Source organism: Schistocerca nitens, chromosome 7 (genome assembly GCF_023898315.1).
Source record: "Schistocerca nitens isolate TAMUIC-IGC-003100 chromosome 7, iqSchNite1.1, whole genome shotgun sequence".
Taxonomy (NCBI): Eukaryota; Metazoa; Arthropoda; class Insecta; order Orthoptera; family Acrididae; genus Schistocerca; species Schistocerca nitens.
This window is the reverse complement of record NC_064620.1, coordinates 88,873,484-88,894,765: the sequence shown is the minus strand read 5'-3', so window position 1 is coordinate 88,894,765 and position 21,282 is coordinate 88,873,484. Positions and strand designations below refer to the sequence as shown.

The 21,282-nt window shown below is 41.8% G+C and overlaps 1 protein-coding gene across 1 annotated transcript in view; it reads left to right on the top strand.

The window, feature by feature from the left end:
• The window catches only part of LOC126194843 (acylglycerol kinase, mitochondrial), an 83,001-nt gene that overhangs the window by 17,226 nt on the left and 44,493 nt on the right, over nucleotides 1-21,282 (top strand). Inside the window, exons 4-5 of the mRNA XM_049933181.1 lie at nucleotides 19,892-20,092; nucleotides 20,307-20,628. Coding sequence (XP_049789138.1) covers nucleotides 19,892-20,092; nucleotides 20,307-20,628 — 523 coding nt within the window. The remainder of the gene's footprint in view (nucleotides 1-19,891; nucleotides 20,093-20,306; nucleotides 20,629-21,282) is intronic.

Genomic DNA, 21,282 nt, shown 5'->3' with positions numbered 1-21,282 from the left:
GTTTTACAAAGAGTACTCCATGGCATTGGTCCCTTACCTAGTCTGAATTTGCAGTGAATCTCTCACCCAGCAAGTGAGTAGAAAAAAGCTTAGTTAATTTCAGTGTACGAGATGGATAAGGGAATGGACCCACAGAATTACAGACCAATATCCCTAACTTCAGTCTGCTGAAGAATCCTTGAATATATTCTGAGTTCAAATGTAAATAATAATAATAATAATAATAATACCCGTGGAGGCCCGGGAAAAGAATAGGCCTCCGGTATGTTCTGCCAGTCGTAAAAGGCGACGAAAAGAACAAACCACTAATAGGGCTAACCCCCCTTTAGTGTGATTAGTTGGTTCAGGACATAACTAAAGAAGCCTCGGACAAGCGCCGTCATGGTCGGGGACGACGCTTGAACCCTATGCCCGCCCACAATGGTAACGACACTGCTAGCCAACTGGAAAATGATTTAAATCCAAATAGAGGTGTTTTGCAGGATATGCTTCCTGCAACCACCCTAGAAGGAAAACAAAGACAGAGGATGAGATGGTCAGATGAAGTTAATCGACACCTCATGTTCTGTTATTACCAAGCAACAAACCTAGGAACCAACACAACTGGATACAGATCACAAGTATACACAACATTTATTACCAGATACCCAGAATTAAAATTTTTAACAGAACAACGACTAGCTGATCAGATCCGTGTAATAATCAAAAATAACAGGATACTCCAGTCAGAATTAGAAAACATCAAACAACAAGTACAACAAATACTGGAACAAAATAATGTGCAATCAGAAGAAGAAGAAAATACAGTAATGGACTCAAACATCCCAGAGCAAACAAACAAAGAACAACACGCACCAATTAAACAATCAGAGGAAAACGAAATCTTAAGACAGCCACCAGAACAAGCACAAATAGAACACGAAGTGACACACATGTTAGATATAGAAGAAAAATTTCAGCTGACATATATAGAATACAAAGACACAAATACAGACATAAGACCATTCTTGCATAGACCACCAAATAACCCACAAGTCGAAACAACAATATAAACTATCAACACAATCATACACAACAAAATAAATGAAAACACAACTATGGAAGAGTTACAACTACTGGTTTATATAGGAGCACTCACTACACTAAATATACACACTAGACAGAGATCAGAACCAACCAACACACAGAAGAAACCCACAAAACCAGCATGGCAACACAGGCTACAGATCAGAATAGAAAAACTGAGAAAAGACATCGGACAGCTAACACAATTTATAAGAAATGAAATCTCGGAAAAAAACGAAAAAGGTTAGGTAAAATCTCACAACAAGAAGCGACAGAGCAATTAGACGAAAAGAAGCAGAAATTACAAGCATTAGCCAAACGACTCAGAAGATACAAAAAAAGTGAAAATAGAAGGAAACAAAACCAAACATTCAACACAAACCAAAAGAAATTTTACCAGACAATAGATAACACACACATTAAAATAAACAATCCACCAAACATAATAGACATGGAACACTTCTGGAGCAACATATGGTCTAACCCGGTACAACATAACAGGCATGCACGGTGGATACAAGCAGAAACAGACACATACAAGATGATACCACAAATGCCTGAAGTGATAATTTTGCAACATGAAGTCACCCAAGCAATTAATTCTACTCACAATTGGAAAGCCGCTGGAAATGATAAAATAGCAAATTTCTGGCTAAAGAAGTTCACCTCAACACATTCACATCTAACTAAATTATTTAACAGTTACATTGCAGACCCATACACATTCCCTGATACACTTACACATGGAATAACTTATCTGAAACCTAAAGATCAAGCAGACACAGCGAACCCAGCTAAATATCGCCCCATAACATGCCTACCAACAATATACAAAATATTAACTTCAATCATTAAACAGAAATTAATGACACATACAACACAGAACAAAATTATAAATGAAGAACAAAAAGGCTGTTGCAAAGGAGCACGAGGATGTAAAGAGCAACTGATAATAGATGCAGAGGTGACATATCAAGCTAAAACTAAACAAAGGTCGCTACACTACGCATACATTGATTACCAAAAAGCTTTTGATAGTGTACCCCACTCATGGTTACTACAAATATTGGAAATATACAAAGTAGATCCTAAATTGATACAGTTCCTAAACATAGTAATGAAAAATTGGAAAACCACACTTAATATCCAAACAAATTCAAATAATATCACATCACAGCCAATACAGATTAAGCGTGGAATATACCAAGGAGACTCATTAAGTCCTTTCTGGTTCTGCCTTGCTCTGAACCCACTATCCAACATGCTAAATAATACAAATTATGGATACAATATTACTGGAACATACCCACACAAAATCACACATTTGCTATACATGGATGATCTAAAACTACTGGCAGCAACAAATCAACAACTCAACCAATTACTAAAGATAACAGAAGTATTCAGCAATGATATAAGTATGGCTTTTGGAACAGACAAATGTAAGAAAAATAGCATAGTCAAGGGAAAACACACTAAACAAGAAGATTACATATTGGATAACCACAGCGACTGCATAGAAGCGATGGAAAAAACGGATGCCTATAAATATCTAGGATACAGACAAAAAATGGGAATAGATAATACAAATATTAAAGAAGAACTAAAAGAAAAATATAGACAAAGACTAACAAAAATACTGAAAACAGAATTGACAGCAAGAAACAAGACCAAAGCTATAAATACTTATGCCATACCAATATTGACCTACTCATTTGGAGTAGTGAAATGGAGTAACACAGACCTAGAAGCACTCAATACACTTACACGATCACAATGCCATAAATATAGAATACATCACATACATTCAGCAACAGAAAGATTCACATTAAGCAGAAAGGAAGGAGGAAGGGGATTTATCGATATAAAAAACCTACATTATGGACAGGTAGACAATTTAAGAAAATTCTTTATAGAACGAGCAGAAACTAGCAAAATACACAAAGCAATCACTCATATAAATACATCGGCTACACCACTACAATTTCATAACCACCTCTACAACCCTTTAGACCACATAACATCAACAGATACGATGAAAGTAAATTGGAAAAAGAAAACACTTCATGGCAAGCACCCGTATCATCTAACACAGCCACACATCGATCAAGACGCATCCAACACATGGCTAAGAAAAGGCAATATATACAGTGAGACAGAAGGATTCATGATTGCAATACAGGATCAAACAATAAACACCAGGTATTACAGCAAGCATATTATTAAAGATCCCAATACCACAACAGATAAATGCAGACTTTGTAAACAACAAATAGAAACAGTAGATCACATCACAAGCGGATGTACAATACTAGCAAATACAGAATACCCCAGAAGACATGACAATGTCGCAAAAATAATACATCAACAGCTTGCCTTACAACATAAACTTTTAAAACAACAAGTTCCTACATACAAGTATGCACCACAAAATGTACTGGAGAATGATGAATACAAATTATACTGGAACAGAACCATTATAACAGATAAAACAACGCCACATAACAAACCTGACATCATACTCACCAATAAAAAGAAGAAATTAACACAACTAATCGAAATATCCATACCCAATACAACAAATATACAAAAGAAAACAGGAGAAAAAATTGAAAAATACATCCAACTGGCTGAGGAAGTCAAAGACATGTGGCATCAGGATAAAGTTGACATCATACCAATTATAGTATCAACTACAGGAGTCATACCACACAATATCCACCAGTACATCAATGCAATACAGCTACATCCAAACACATATATACAACTACAGAAATCCGTAATTATTGATACATGTTCAATTACCCGAAAGTTCCTAAATGCAATATAACACATACCGTACAGTTAATAGGAAGTGACGCTTGATCAAGGTCCGCGTCACTTTCCATTCTCAACCAGACTTAACGTCTGAGAAAGTAAAGAAATAATAATAATAATAATATTCTTGAGAGTGAGAAGCTTATGTCCACGAATCATCAAGGTTAAGGAAAGCATCACTCGTGCGAAACTCAGCTTGCCCGTTTCTCACATGGTATACTGTGAACTATGATGAAGGGCAACAGGCAGATCCGATATTTCTAGATTTCTGGGAGGCTTTTGACACGGAGCCCCATTTCAGGCTGTTAATGAAGTTACAAGCATTTGGAATAAGTTAACAGATATGTGAGAGACTTGAAGACTTCTTAAGTTATAGAACCCAGATTAGATTAGATTAGAGATTAGATTAGATTAGATTAATACTAGTTCCATGGATCATGAATACGATATTTCGTAATGATGTGGAACGAGTCGTCCGTGATGGTGAGTGTTCAACAGAGACAATGGTATCGTCAGGAGAGCCCCAAGGAGGTGTGATAGGACCACTGTTATTCTCTATATACATAAATTATTTGAGAGACAGGGTGGACAGCAATTGGCAGTTGTTTGCTGATGATGCTGTGGTGTACAATAAGATGTCAAAGTTGAGTGACTGTAGGAAGATACAAGATAATTGAGACAAACTTCCTAGTTGGTGTGATGAATGGCAGCTAGCACTAAATGTGGAAAAATGTAAGTTAATGTGTATGAGTCAGAAGAACAAACCTGTAACATTCAGAGAGAGTATTACTATTGTCCTGCTTGACAGTGTCAAGTCATTTAAATATCTGGGCATAATGTTTCAAAGTGATATGAAATGAGACAACCATGTGAGAACTGTGGTAGGGAAGCTGAATGCTTGGCTTTGGTTTATTGGGAGAATTTTAGGAAAGGATGGTTCACATCGAAAGGAGACTGCCTACAGGTTGCTGGTGTGATATATTCTTGAGTACTGGTCGAGTGTTTGGGATCCGTACCAAGCCAGATTGAAGGAAGACATTGAAGCAATTCAGAGACGGGCTGCTAGATTTGTTACTGGTAGGTTTGAACCACACATAAGTGTTACGGGCTGCTTCAGGAACTTAAATGGGAATCCTTGGAGGGAAAGCGACATTCTTTTCGAGAAACACTATTGAAAAAATTTAGAGAACTAGCATTTGAAGCTAACTGCTGAATGATTCTACTGCCACCAATCCTGCCACCAATACATTGTGCATAAGGGCCATGAAGATAAGGCATGAGAAATTCGGTCTCGTATGAAGGCATATAGACAGTTGTTTTTCCCTCACTCTGTTTGTTAGTGGAACGGGTAAGGAAATGACTAGTAGTGGTTCAGGGTACCTCATGTCGCACACCATATAGTGGCTTGCAGATTATCTATGTATATGTAGATGTTATACTTTATATGTCTCATTTCCTAATCTAATTCCCTCAGCATCACCTGATTTAATTCCACTACATTCTATTATCTTTTTTTGCTTTTGTTGATGTTTATCTTATACCCATCTTTCAAGGCACTATCCATTCTGTTCAGCTGCTCTTCCAAGTCTTTGCTGTATCTGACAGAATTACAATGTCATTGGCAAGCCTCAAAGTTTTTATTTCTTCTCCCTGAACTTTAAATATAAAGTTTTCTTTGGTTTCCGTTAGTGCTTGCTGAATGTCAGATTGAATAACATCAGGGATAGACTATAACCCTGTCTCACTCCCTTCTCAATCATTGCTTCTTTTTCATGCCCCTTGACACATAACTGCCGTCTGAATTCTGTAAAAGTTGTAAATAGCCTTTCGCTCCCTGTATTTTACTCCTGCTACCTTCAGAATTTCAAAGAGTGTTCCAGTCAGCCTTGTCAAGAGCTTTCTCTAAGGCTACAAAAGCTATAAACGTAGATTTTCCTTTCCGTAACCTGTCTTCTATGATAAGTTGTGTCAGTATTGCCTCACATGTTCCTATTTTTCTCCAGAATCCAAACTGATCTTCCCCCGAGGATGGGTTCTACCTGTTTTTCCATTCTTCTGTAAAGAATTGTTGTTAGTATTTTCCAACTTCTTGAAGACTGTGGGTATTTCGCCTGTCTCATACATCTTGAACACCAAATGGTAGAGTTTTGTCATAGTTGGTTCTCCCAAGGCTATCTGTAGGTGTGATGGAATGTCCCTTGTTTCAATGTAGATCTTTGAGTGCTCTGTCAAACTCTTCTTGCAGTATCACATCTCCTGTCTCAGCTTCATCCACGTCCTCTTCCATTTCTGTAACATTGCCTGCAAGTTTATCTCCGTTGTACAGACCCTCTATGTACTCCTTCTACCTTTCGGCTTGCCCTTCTTTGCTAAGGGCTGGTTTTTTGATCTGAGCTCTTGATATTCATACTACTTCTTCTGTTTTCTCCAGAGGCTTCTGTCTTTCCCTGATTATATGTGCTTGTAAATCCTTACATTTGTCCTCTAGCTATTCCTCTTGAGCCATTTTGCACTTTCTGTCAATCCAATTTTTAGACGTTTGTATTCCCTTTTGTCTTCTTCATTTGCTGCATTTTTATATTTTCTCCTTTCATCAATTAATTTCAGTATCTCCTGTGTCACCCAAGGATTTCTCCTGGACCTTGTCATTTTATCTATGTGATCCTCAGCTGCCTTCACTATTTCATCTCTCAAAGCTAACCATTCATCTTCCATTTTATTCCCTTCCCCTGTTCTAGTCAATCGTTCCCTAATGCTCCCTCTGAATCTCTCAACAACCTCTGGGTTCTTTCAATTTATCCAGATCCCACCTTAATTTCCTATCTTTTTGCAATTTCTTTAGTTTTAATCTACAGTTCACAACCAATACAGTGTGGTCAGAGTCCACATCTGCCCCTGGAAATGCCTCGCAATTTAAAATCTGGCTCCAAAAATCTCTGTCCTACCAATGTATAATCAGTCTGAAACCTTCTGGTGTCTCCAGGCCTCTTCTATGTTTACAGCGTCTTTCATGATACCTAAGCCAAGTGTTAGTGATGATTAAATTATGCTCTATGCAGAATTCTACCAGGTGGCTTCCTCTTACATTCCTTTCCCCCAGTCCATATTCACCTACTGTTAATCCTTCTCATCCTTTTCCAACTATCAAAGTCCAGTCCATCATCACAATTAAGTTTTTGTCTCCCTTAACTACCTAAATAATTTATTTTATCTAATCATACATTTCTTCAATCTCTTCATCATCTGTGGAGCTTGTTGGCATGTAAACTTTTACTGCTGTGGTGAGTGTGGATTTTGTGTCTATCTTGGCTACAATGATATGTTCACTATGCTGTTCACAGTAGCTTACCCATATTTGATTTTATATTTATAACCCTGAATTCACCTGACTAGAAGTCCTGTTCCTGCATATATAACTTCAACCTATCCATTTCCCTTTTTAAATTTTCTAATGTACCTACCTGATTAAGGGTTCTAACATTCCCCACTCCAATCCATAGGATGACAGTTTTTTTAAAATAATATCACAATAAAAAGTATTTGTGCTAGCACCTAAAATGTTCTTTAACACTGTGATGACAAATTTTTGGATTGCAAGTTATTACATAACACAATAAGATTGTGTCATGTGCTCAACTAACAGCAAAGTACACAGTTGTACACATGTATCTCTGTAACAGAGGAACACACTTATCACTTCTGTTGTATGCAAAATTTGGATTGGAAATGTCTTCTAAGTTAACTGTCCATATTCCATTAATATATGTCTTCTTGTTATGAGTGTGGTTTAGACATCATGACATGTTGTGGTAGATGACCGTTCTATGTTCTGATTATCAAATAAACATACTGGTACTTCAAGATTTTTCATTTATCTTATGACAGTATCCAAGACAGAAAATGAATACCCAATTACCAGTTATTGACACAGCCATCACAGGAGGTCTGACAGACATATGAACAGAGAAATTGTAGTTTTTTAAACTTCCAGTTCTCGCATTGAGATGAGTTTGGAAATGGGAAGAGAAAAAGGTGTAGATAAGTGGGAAGGGAGGTTACTCCAAATCCCAGAGTAAATGAGACAAAAAACAACCTCTTACAAGCAATTGAAAACTTATAAAAGTGCAATTGCAAATGAAAGTCAAAGAGACAATTGTAGGAATGGTGAGCTAAATAATTATAAAAGGGAAGTGGGAGTATTAATATTTTAAAGTACACACTAAGCCAAGAAATAAGAGGGAAAGGCTGTTGAGGAGAACTGAGAAAATGTGAAGGAATAGTAATTACCTTAAGTAGAGCTATAGTAGGTGGTGAGAACCAAACTTGTACTGAAGACCAGTTTCCCTTTTTGAGTGTTAAAAGTAGGGTTGTTGGGAGTAGGGTCCCAAATTGACAGAATAGTGAAGCCAGTGTACAGATTTATTGCATTGTTAATCAACTACATGTTGTGTTATATTAGTGTTAAGTTTGTTTTCTTCTTACACCTTGTTGGAATATTACAGGAATGGAAATTCTAGAGAGGTATGTTGAATCAAAACACTTTTCAGCCTTCTGGATTTCCATTTGTTGTTTTATTTGAGCAACCGGTTTCGGTGCTGTATTATGCCATCTTCAGGCCCCTGACTGACATCGGCAAATGATGATAAAAGGGATCACTGTGTCAAAGCCGGCCAGTGTGGCCGAGCAGTTGTAGGCACTTCAGTCTGGAACCGCACGACCGCTACGGTCGCAGGTTCGAATCCTACCTCGGGCTTGGATGTGTGCGATTTCCTTAGGTTAGTTAGGTTTCAAATCCTGCCTCGGGCATGGATGTGTGTGATGTCCTTAGGTTAGTTATGTTTAAGTAGTTCTAAGTTCTAGGGGACTGATGACCTCAGATGTTAAGTCCCATTGTGCTCAGAGCCATTTTTTTTGGAAATTCTAGCTTATAAAAAATATACCGACATGACAAGCAACCACTTAACTACAAATGAAAATTGTATGGTGCATAGGCACTATTAAACAAGAACTAATACAGATGGGAGAGGTTGGCTTCCATTTATTCATTTTTATTTCTTACATGGTTGTTGGAAGTTTGATAGCGACCATCTCAAAATAAAATTATAAGTAGACTTTTCATCTCAGGTGAAACAACAGAATCGTATCTTTAAAATTACCTGTCTCTTTACTACTAAAATCTTGCCAGTAGTTCAATTCATATGTGCAACACTTTAGGATGAAAGTAACATTTCCCCCATGATATGTAACTACCAAGTAACGTAACTCGATGGAAGTAGAATCATACATAGAAAGAACTGCTGTGGCATAGAACAGAAGGCAACTGGAGGAAATACACAATGACACAAACATAAATGACACTTTTGTTCAAAGGCAATAACTACACTGAAGTCACTGCAATTAATGATGATCCCCAGGGCATTACAAAAGATGAAACATAGTTCTTAATAGAGTGTGTGATCACTGTGGAGGGCAATGCATGCTTTGCAATGTGCTCCCATGCTGAGCACAAGGTTTGGAAATAAGTTCTTGTTGTAGGGTGTTCCATTCATACACCAGTGTGGTTGACAGCTGCTGGATGGGCTCACGTGGACATGCTGCAATATGTCTCCCCAATGCATACTTCACAGGCTCAATGGGGTTTAAGCAGTGCAATGGGCAGGCCAGTCCATTCACTGAATATCCTTCTGGTCCAAGAGCTGCTCCACCTGCATTGTTCAGTGGGGTCACACAGTGTCATCCATAAAAATGAAGTCCGGACCATATGGACTTCTGAAAAGATGCACATGAGGAAGTAGTACGAGGTGCATTCAAGTTCTAAGGCCTCCGATTTTTTTTCTCCGGGTTGGAAAGAGATAGAAACATGCGCATTGTTTTAAAATGAGGCCGCGTTCATTGTCAATACGTCCCAGAGATGGCAGCACCATACGGCAGATGGAATTTTACCGCCAGTGGCGAGAATGAGAACTGTTTTAAATACTTAAAATGGTGACATTTTCCTTACTTGAACAGCGTGCAATCATTCGTTTTCTGAATTTGCATGTTGTGAAACCAATTGAAATTCATTGACAGTTGAAGGAGACATGTGGTGATGGAGTTATGGATGTGTCGAAAGTGCGTTCGTGGGTGCGACAGTTTAATGAAGGCAGAACATCGTGTGACAACAAACCAAAACAACCTCGGGCTCGCACAAGCCGGTCTGACGACATGATCGAGAAAGTGGAGAGAATTGTTTTGGGGGACCGCCGAATGACTGTTGAACAGATCGCCTCCAGAGTTGGCATTTCTGTGGGTTCTGTGTACACAATCCTGCATGACGACCTGAAAATGCGAAAAGTGTCATCCAGGTGGGTGCCACGAATGCTGACGGACGACCACATGGCTGCCCGTGTGGCATGTTGCCAAGCAATGTTGACGCGCAACGACAGCATGAATGGGACTTTCTTTTCGTCGGTTGTGACAATGTATGAGACGTGGATGCCAATTTTCAATCCAGAAACAAAGCGCCAGTCAGCTCAATGGAAGCACACAGATTCACCGCCACCAAAAAAATTTTGGGTAACTGCCAGTGCTGAAAAAATGATGGTGTCCATGTTCTGGGACAGCGAGGGCGTAATCCTTACCCATTGCATTCCAAAGGGCACTACGGTAACAGGTGCATCCTACGAAAATGTTTTGAAGAACAAATTCCTTCCTGCACTGCAACAAAAACGTCCGGGAAGGGCTGCGCGTGTGCTGTTTCACCAAGACAACGCACCCGCACATCGAGCTAACATTAGGCAACAGTTTCTTCGTAATAACAACTTAGAAGTGATTCCTCGTGCTCCCTACTCACCTGACCTGGCTCCTAGTGACTTTTGGCTTTTTCCAACAATGAAAGACACTCTCCGTGGCCGCACATTCACCAGCCGTGCTGCTGTTGCCTCAGCGATTTTCCAGTGGTCAAAACAGACTCCTAAAGAAGCCTTTGCCGCTGCCATGGAATCATGGCGTTAGCGTTGTGAAAAATGTGTACGTCTGCAGGGCGATTACGTCGAGAAGTAACGCCAGTTTCATCGATTTCGGGTGAGTAGTTAATTAGAAAAAAAATCGGAGGCCTTAGAACTTGAATGCACCTCGTACAGTGTCACAACAACACTAACCATTGAGTGTACCATGTTAAAAGATTTGTAGTTCAATATACCCGTGCAATGTAACGCCTTCCCACGCCATAACACCTGGACCACCAGAATGATCATGTTCAGCAATTGTGTGTTCCAAAATGTCGCCATACGAGGGACCAGGGAACCATCACAATAGAAGTGTCATTCATTGTATTTCTTTGAATTTTCCTCTTAACTATATGACAGCAATTCTTTATATGTGAGGTTCAAGTTTCATTGAGCTATGTTATTTGGCAGTGTCACATCATGTGAAAGTTACTTTCGTACATAAGTTTTGCACACCAGTGTATGCCCTGCTTACTAAAGCTGTTCACGTGTGGGTAGATAGTATGTGTGTCATGAAAACTCTCTCTGTGAGTTGTCAGAATAATTTGAGTCTATTGCATAAGGAAGTTATAACATGATGCTCATCTCTACATAACTTGAAAGTGGCCAGTCTGACAAAAATCAGCTGACTCTATATGGTATATAGACTTTTGTCTAATTATTGCACACTAACAAAGGAGCAATGACTTCAGTTTATAGACATAAAAGCTCATCAGTTGACTTCATTTGTGGATTATTTAATACTGGGAATGATGCATTATCGTGCAGTGCAGGCTTTCATAGCCGATATTTGTGTGCTTTCTGATTTTTACTGTATGCACTTTAGGTTGTGGTCCAAGGCATATTTATTTGTGTAACATTTTGTTTTCAATGGTAGAGACATCATCAGAGGGTATAAAGACTCAGAAAGCAATACTGAACTTAAACAAGTGCAGAAGCCTAACTGCTTATTGTAGTGTCGGCAGACTTGCCAACACTACGCACACTAATTGAAAGAGGCGGCCAAGATGCACGCGCTAACTCACGAAGGATGGAGTGAGGTCTGAAACAGGATACGTAATGAATGCTATAAAGAAAAGTACGTAGCTTCTGGACTACTTAACTTTAATCCATCCTTTGTATACATCGTTCTTGATGAGACATCTGGAGATTGTGGCGATACAAGTGAGACTCTTTAGATACAAGCTATCTAAGGCTAATGGCGCCTTGCTAGGTCGTAGCCATGGACTTAGCTGAAGGCTATTCTAACTGTCTCTCGGCAAATGAGAGAAAGGCTTCGTCAGTGTAGTCGCTAGCAACGTCGTCGTACAACTGGGGCGAGTGCTAGTGAGTCTCTCGAGACCTGCCGTGTGGTGGCGCTCGGTCTGCGATCAGTGCCAGTGGCGACACGCGGGTCCGACATGTACTAATGGACCGCGGCCGATTTAAAGCTACCACCTAGCAAGTGTGGTGTCTGGCGGTGACACCACATTCCTCCCCCGCAAATCGGCGGACGGTCGTGCGATAAGGCTTCCGCCCGCCGTGGGGAGGACCCCATGTTGACGTATGCGACGAGGTGGGGAGCCTAACAATAGGCGAGGCTGTGCCACCCGCACCCTGCCATTCGGTCCGAGGGGAGCTAGGAAACGCCTGAAAACCTAGTCCAGGGTGCACGTCAACATGCGGTGTATGCGCCCGTAGAGAGACAGGAGGGGCCGAAGGGTCGACCTCCATGTGGTCGGGGCACCCGACGGGCGAAGACGACATCTGGTCCGGAGCGGGCAAGAGTTCCATGGCGGAGGACGTCTGGTCACGGGAAGCGATCGGCGGCGCGCGACCCAGGGAGGCGCCAGGCGGTCGCAGCGACGCGTCCACTGCGGGTGGCGCCGGCGGGAGAACAGGCGGCGGCAGCGGCGCGTCGCCATGGGGCAAAATGGAAGGCATCGTCGGGAACACCTGGGGATGAGGCGAGCCAGTAGATGGGTCCCCAGGGCGCTGACCGGACGGCACCGTCGCTGAAAGCAGACGGGGAGCGGCAGAACCCGTGCGACAACAGAGGCGCAGCTGATTGAGATGCCAACGCACCTCACCAGAGGCCCCCAAAACCAAATACATCGCGCGGCCGAGGCAGCGAAGAATGCGCCCTGCGAGCCAACGCCGTGAACCTCGATAGTTGCGATAGAATACAACGTCGCCTGGAGCAAAAGCAGGAGTCTGCCACTGCACAGCAACCTGATGCGGCGGATGCAGCAAAGACATCAAGGTTCGATGAGGACGACCGTGGAGCAACTCAGCTGGCGAGCGACCATCGCGGGGCTGAGAGCGATACGAGGACAAAAAGAGCAATAACGCGTCCTCACGAGAATGCGACTCTTTCAATTTGAAAGTCCGGACCAATCGTTCAGCGGCACCGTTCGACTGAGGCAAAAATGGCGCGGATGTCAGATGTTGAATACCATAGGCCGTGCAGAATGACTGAAATTCTGCGGACATGAATTGTGGGCCATTGTCTGAAACAATAGTCTGTGGAAGACCTTCAATGCAAAAAATAGCAGACAACGCTTGGATGGTGGCAGAAGACGTCGTGGAAGACATCCGGACAACAAAAGGAAAATTACTGAAAGAATCGACCACAACCAACCATCGAGCATTCCAGAATGGACCAGCAAAATCGATGTGCAAGCGTTGCCAAGGGGAAGTGGCTTGCGGCCATGCAAAGAATTGCCGCGGCGGTGCGGATTGTTGTTCGGCACACGCCATGCAAGAAGAGCACATATTCGTAATCGCAGCATCGATTCCGAACCAAGTACAGTGCTGACGAGCAAGTTGTTTCGTGCGCACTATAATCCAATGTGCTTTGCACGCGTGGGTTCGAATCCCATCCTCGTCGCCAAAAATGTAGTGTCGGCAGACTTGCCAACACTACGCACACTAATTGAAAGAGGCGGCCAAGATGCACGCGCTAACTCACGAAGGATGGAGTGAGGTCTGAAACAGGATACGTAATGAATGCTATAAAGAAAAGTATGTAGCTTCTGGACTACTTAACTTTAATCCATCCTTTGTATACATCGTTCTTGATGAGACATCTGGAGATTGTGGCGATACAAGTGAGACTCTTTAGATACAAGCTATCTAAGGCTAATGGCGCCTTGCTAGGTCGTAGCCATGGACTTAGCTGAAGGCTATTCTAACTGTCTCTCGGCAAATGAGAGAAAGGCTTCGTCAGTGTAGTCGCTAGCAACGTCGTCGTACAACTGGGGCGAGTGCTAGTGAGTCTCTCGAGACCTGCCGTGTGGTGGCGCTCGGTCTGCGATCACTGCCAGTGGCGACACGCGGGTCCGACATGTACTAATGGACCGCGGCCGATTTAAAGCTACCACCAAGCAAGTGTGGTGTCTGGCGGTGACACCACACTTATATATATCCATGTAATGGTCAGTTCATGATAGCTTCAGATCGTTGCATAAGATTACAGATTTACGCTGAATTGTGTTGTGGAGCTTGCAGTGGAGAAGAGTTTGTGCTGTTTGCTTTATTTATCACTAAGAGTCACAACTTGTGTGATTTGAATCCTTTTCTTTTCTATGAAAGGTTTTTCTTTGCTTTTGAGTTTCAATGGTCTCTCTGTATGTCCTACCACAGTAGTAGTTGCTGATAAAAACTTTCAGGCTGTCAGATTGTGGTCCAAGAAACTCTTCTGTTCCTGACGTTTCATCCAGGATTGCGCTGAACTACTTCAGAGGCGCTCCTTCGCTGAGTCTTGGTGACTACTGTAGTAGTGTTTGGATCTTGATAAAACTGTAGTATGAAAGAAACAAATTTGATGGCTCCTTGGTCCCAGAACATGATCTGCTATGTTATACCCCACTTAAGGAACACAAGAGCAGTTGTCATCTGGGAAACAGTGGTTAGACACTGGACTCGCATTCGGGAGGACGACGGTTCAATCCCGCGTCCGGCCATCCTGATTTAGGTTTTCCGTGATTTCCCTAAATTACTCCAGGCAAATTCCGGGATGGTTCCTCTGAAAGGGCACGGCTGACTTCCTTCCCCATCCTTCCCTAATCCGATAAGACCGATGACATCGCTGTCTGGTCTCCTTCCGCAAAACAACCCCAACTCATCTGGGAAAGATGGATAAATTGGCAGTAGATCGTGCTCTAGGACCAGTAAACCACCAAATTTGTTTCTTTGATAGTGTGGTTTTTTAAGATCTAACGATTGCTGTATTAGAATGTACGGAGAGGCCATAGCAATTTAAAAGCACAAAAATAAATTTAACAGAAAAAAGGATCAAAACTGGACAAATTGTGGGTCCTAGTGCTAAATAAAGTTAACAATATCAACTGTCACCTACTACAAGTGCATAGCACACATTGGTGCAACTGCAGAGTCTTAGACAGCAGTCTGATGACATCATAAACCCCTCATTCTCTGGATATGTATAAACAGTGCAGCTTACTGAGCTGCTTTATGTTAGGAATTGCTATCTTACTCATTATAGCCTCTAATGACATCTGCAGCTCTGAGAGACAAAATGTAAGGCAGAGAAATATGCTTACGACAGTGACCTAAAACCTATAAAGCAAAATTCATCAATGATATATGAGTTAAGCTTTATTACTTTTGTACTAGTGTTAGCATGTGGCATAATGGATTAGGAGACTTGTCACACAAGTTCATGTGAAATGTTTTAGGAAGTGAAAGCCTGCATGAGATCAGTCATATACTTTGTGACTGTACATCAGAATGTATGTGTGACCATGAAGCTCGTGACTATACAAAAAGAAACAGGTTACATGGAATGAATGGCATGTGTACATATAAAGAGACAATTGTTTGTTGCTGGGTTTAAAGAGAACATGACTCTGGAGTAACCTCTGAACATTTGTATGACAAATAAAGAGAGAGATGGAGGATGACGGTGACCTCTTCCCCCATCCCACCCCATATTTTTATTCATTTCCTCTCTTGGGTCATTATTATTCTTCCTGTTCCATGTTTCCATCTCATCTGTTGTGTTTATTTATTCACTTCCACACCCCCGTATTTTACACATGGTGTTTTCTGCCAGACATCTTGTCGTATCATTGTGGTTTTTACTCCTTACCTTTGATGTTTTGTATTCTTCCTGCTCACTGTTAGAACTCAGGACTTGACTATTGTCTGCATTATTTGCTTTGCCTTTCCTATCACTTGACTGCTTTTCCACATGACAAAGAAATTGTTCTTAAGTTCTGGAAGATCAGGATATGATGTATATTTCCTTCTGGGATTGCTCTGTTCCTAATGACCTCATCATTGACAGGATATTAAATCTTAATCTTCCTTCCTCTCCTGAGGTCTAAGGAGTCTTAATTTGGGGCACGAATAACAGTCCAGCCACAATTAACCAAGGTTTATTCATCCATACACAAAAGAACAACAAGCTGTTACAAGTAAACAGTAGGAACACATCTGTCAGTGAGTGCCTTGGGTGCCTGCTGCACTGTCTTTATATAGAGAAGGGCTCCAGTAGACAGCACAGCAGCTGCCATGCCAAGTGCACAAGTCCTGCGACCCACCACAGGTAGCCTCTTGTGGGCGGCCCACACAGACACCATTAGCAGGCAGAAAATTTTAAGTGTAGTGCATCAGCAGTCTGGTGCCATGGTACATATACAGGTACTGTGTGCAGGGTCATTGCACCCTTTCTCCATTGGGGAAAGGACACTCCTAGGACACAGGTGTTGGGGCAACTTATGAAGCATCGATGGCCTCTGCAGTGTGCACCGCAGGCGATGACCGCAACGGTTGGAGGAGGTTTTGGGCAAGAATGGGTGAGGAGGGGTGGAGGTGAGGCATTGGTGGACATGCATGGTGGCCGCCTCTGCCTTCTGCGTAGTACCATAAAATAGGACTGGTGAAAAGGGCGCTGGTATCATCTTGACTTCCAGAACCTTAACATGGTGGAACAGCACCAACAGTGAAGTCCCGGCTGCTGGGGTGAGGATACCAGCAGTGAAAGACCGTACAGTGTCAACACAGCTAGTGGTGGAAGCACTGGCGGCAACAGTGTGTCTTGGGAAGGACCAACAGCTTGCTGTGCCCCAAAGGAGAGGAAGGCAGCGGTGAACCTGTGGCCCTCACTGTTGCGCAAGGTTGCAGTTGATCATGGTGTTGTGACACCAGCCCCTCACGGTGCACACTGTACAGAGAAGGTGGCTGCAGAAGTTGTGGCCAGTGTACAGAATCCACTCTGAGGAGCCAAGAGCAAACTGTGACAAAGGCCTTGCTCACGGGTGTTGTTGGGGCAGCACAAGCAGCTGCAGGAAAGTGGCTGGCAACTGTGGAGCAGCTTTAGAAAGACTCTGATCCCCTATCAGTGTAAACCCGTAGGAACTCAAGAAGTGTGCCAAGACATCATCTGCGGAGAAGTCCGTGATATACTTTTTCATTTGAAACTTGAATATGCTGATGAGACATTCTGCCTTACCACTAGTCTGGGGGTGGAAAAATAGGAACAGTCACATGGTGAATGCCTTGATGGGTGCCACTGATGACCTCACCGTTGAGTGCCCATAAGCTCCTCCTTGATGGGGGCAGAAATTGTGGAAGGTCTGAGACACAAACTGTGGAGCTATATTCATCACAAGCATATACGGCAATACTTCAGTAAAAAAAAAAAAAAAAAATATGGAGAGGGCCTGAATTGTAACTGCAGCTGACATTGAAGGACAGGAGACAATGTATGGAAATTTAGAGAAAGCATCGACAACCAACAGCCAGTAAGAATTAAGGAAGGGCCCTGCAAAATCAACATTGATGCATTCCCATGGTGCAGGTGTTGAAGAGAGCTTCGCCTTTGGTGCCACCTTTTGGGTAATGCTTTGAAAGCAGGCTGCAACAAGATGCGCTGAGCCAAAACATGTGCTGATGGGCCAGTGAGGATCTCCCTCTCACCCCCCCCCCCCTCCCACCTCCTCCCCCAGTATCCCTGATGTAGAAGCTGATGCACATCCCACCATAGGGCAATAGGGCAGCTGAGATCACAAACATGGACGACAGCCTGTCTGTAGCTAAAAGAATACCACCATTAAATACCGAAAGGCAGTGATGGAGGGCAAAATAGTTATGCAGAGGATCAGAAACCAAGCCCAGAGGTATGTCTGGCCAACCATACTGAACGAGGTGAACAACTTGATGCGAAAATGGGTCAGCAGTGACAGCAGCTGCGATCCGAGAGCCTGCAGCAGGAAACCCTTCAGTCGTACCTTGCGCCTCAACATCTAAGTGGAAAAAACAAAGGAGCTCATCCTGGTCAAAAGTAGGGTCCGGCCTCATCATAAGCTGGGTCAGCACATCGGTGTTCGCATGTTGTGCGGTAGGCCAGAAATGTATTTCAAGGTTGTGGCAAGACATAAACAAGGCCCAGCGCGGGAGGCAGTTACCAGTTTTGTCAAGCAACAAAGCAGTAGGATTAAACAAGGGCTTGTCAGCAATGTGGTGGAACTTAGACCAATAAAAGAAAACATGAAAGTTTTTGATGTAATATACAATAACAAGTGCTTCCTTTTCAACTTAGGAGCAGCACTTATAAATGGAGTTGAGCGTTTTTTATGTTTAAGCTATTGAATGTTTGGAACCACTCTCATATCAGTGTGTGAGAATGGCCCTGAGACAAGAAAGAGAGGCATCTGTATCCAAAACCAGGTGGTGGCCAGGATGGAAAGTAGCCAACTAAGGAGCAGAATGTAATTTAGATTTCAAAAATTTGAAGGCAAGCATGCAGGCCAGTGTCCATTGAAAAGGAACATTCTTGTGGAGCAACTCATGGAAGGGATGGGCCAATGTGGGCACACCTGGAATGAATTTGTGAGAGTATTCATATTTACCTAAGAATGCATGGAGTTGATAGCCAGTGCCTGCTGCAGTGCCCTTATATAAAGGAGGGCTCCAGTAGATGGCAGCTGCTGTGCCATATGGAGAAGTCTTGTGCTTCACCACAGGTGATCTCTAGTGGCGGTCAGCGCAGATGCTATTGGCAGATGATTTGAAGTGTAGTGCACCAGTGGCCAGGTGCCATGGTGCATATCCAGGTATTGCGTACAGGGTTATAGTATAAAGGTTCTGAGTGACTTCCCTGTTCCTCCACTGCTTTTCTAATGGTAAGCCAGCGCTCATTTCATTTTTCACATAACCCCACTCTGTTTATTTGACATTAACAACTGAATAAATCAATGGGGACTTTTCTGATATTATTGATTGGCGACTCCATAGTGTCCTGTGCACTACGACCAGATAATGGGTATACTTGGAAGGAGAGACAGCATTGGTCGTATATTTTTGTTTATTATCGCAAAATCGATTTTCGGTCACTTAGTGACCATCTTCAGTGCTGTAATATATAACTTAAATTAGTAAGCACTGGTGTCAATAAGCTTACGGCGATCACATTGAGTCTATGTGATCGCCGTAAGCTTATTGACACCAGTGCTTACTAATTTAAGTTATATATTACAGCACTGAAGATGGTCACTAAGTGACCGAAAATCGATTTTGCGATAATAAACAAAAATATACGACCAATGCTGTCTCTCCTTCCAAGTATACTTTCTGATATTGTTTGCTTCACATAATTTTCCTTTTGCTCTTAAGCTCTAAAAGCTGCGAATTTGTTACACGGTCATAAAAACTGATTACAGTGTCATACTCGTTTTACCTGACATTATAAAGTGAATAGTTATTGTTGTTTTAATATTTTATTTATGACCCCTTATTTTAGTCTTACCATGACTATTTACTTCACACATGGCATACTGTAACTGGGAATCAGTGCTATTACACAAAGGGCGCAGAAAATTCTTAGGAAGAAAATTGTGGTATTTGGTAAAATATTTTAAACTTGAAAGAAATACTTACACTGTATTAGGTAACTCACATTCCTTTCCTTAATATTATTATAGTTCAATGTTAGTGGTAACTGACATTGTAGTTAATGCACTCTCATTTGTACCAGCAACTAATGTATAGTACCCATAATTATGCATATGATTTATTAGGTTGTCACTGGTATGCTCCGCAATGGAAATGCAGTTAATTATCCTGTTGGGGTAATACCACTTGGCCAGACCAACACACTTGCCAAGTCACTGTTTTATGATTGTGATACCAATGTTGTGAAACATATTGCTGAGGCAACAATGGCTGTAATTCGAGAGGCAAAGAAACCTGTAGATGTAATGAAAATTGAAGTCTTAGGGGTAAGTTAACTAACTCATAATTTAAAACAGTGAGAATTATTATAATGTGCTTGGATACCTGTGAGTTCACATAGATCAGTCCAAGACCTCCATTCCTAACATTTGCATTAGTGTTCTGAGTATTGTTCCTGAATTTTGTCATGATTTTGTTGGTAGATAATTAATATTTAATTATCTTGTGTGCAGTTATTATTTTGTCATTCTTTATGTACAGGAAGATGAAAACAAACCAGTAAAGCCAGTGTATGGACTGGGTAGTTTACAGTGGGGAGCCTACCGAGATGCACATGCTAAGAGGGATAAATACTGGTACTGGGGAAGCTTACGGTCCTATGTTACATATGTTTTCACTGGTCTTAAAAGTGAAAAAAGTGGGATATCTTGGCAGTGTGATGCAGAGTTGGACTACATCTATCCATGTGGTGGCTGTTCAAAATGTTTCAATCCAAATGTTGTCAGGAATAGAGCTACTGCATCACAACCGAGACGTTGGTGGCAGTCATTTCTTCCAAGACAGACAGCTGTATCAGGAACAGGTTAGTGTACAAGTACAATCAGCAAAGCAAAACTGTTCACCTGTCTTGATAAGCTCGATTGTCTTTGGTTGTGTACTGCTCACACCAAAGGAACACAACACACACTGGCAATGCCCACAGCACCACATGTAGCGCACTTTCAGCAGTTTATTTGTTCCCTTCTTAATGTAATTATTTTACTTATAGACCTTTCTAATTTTCTCTGATTACATATAATTTCCACTTATTGTTTTATGTATACACTCTACTACTTTTATCTGTTTGAAACACCAAGATGTCTGTGCCTCAAATATGCAATTAAGAGCAGAGTTTTACAGTTATGTGGTAGCTGCATGGCAAAATTTGAGAATCAAGATTTCCATGCAAGTAATTAAGGTTTGCATCCCCTTGGTACCCTATACTATTTTTACATTGCATTGTTTGTTAATGTGTTGCAAATGTAACACAAGTATAGCCGAGGTATGCCGAAAATGAGAACATACAGTACCATTGATGGGTATATGACAGTTATTTACTGACAGGATGTCTCAGCATACATGAGCCATAAGAGACACTGTCCTGGCACTCGTCCAGTATGGCGGTTTTTGTGCACTGTCCCAATGATGTGATCCAGTTCCAGGAGGACCACTCACTGATTTACACAAGTCAAATCTT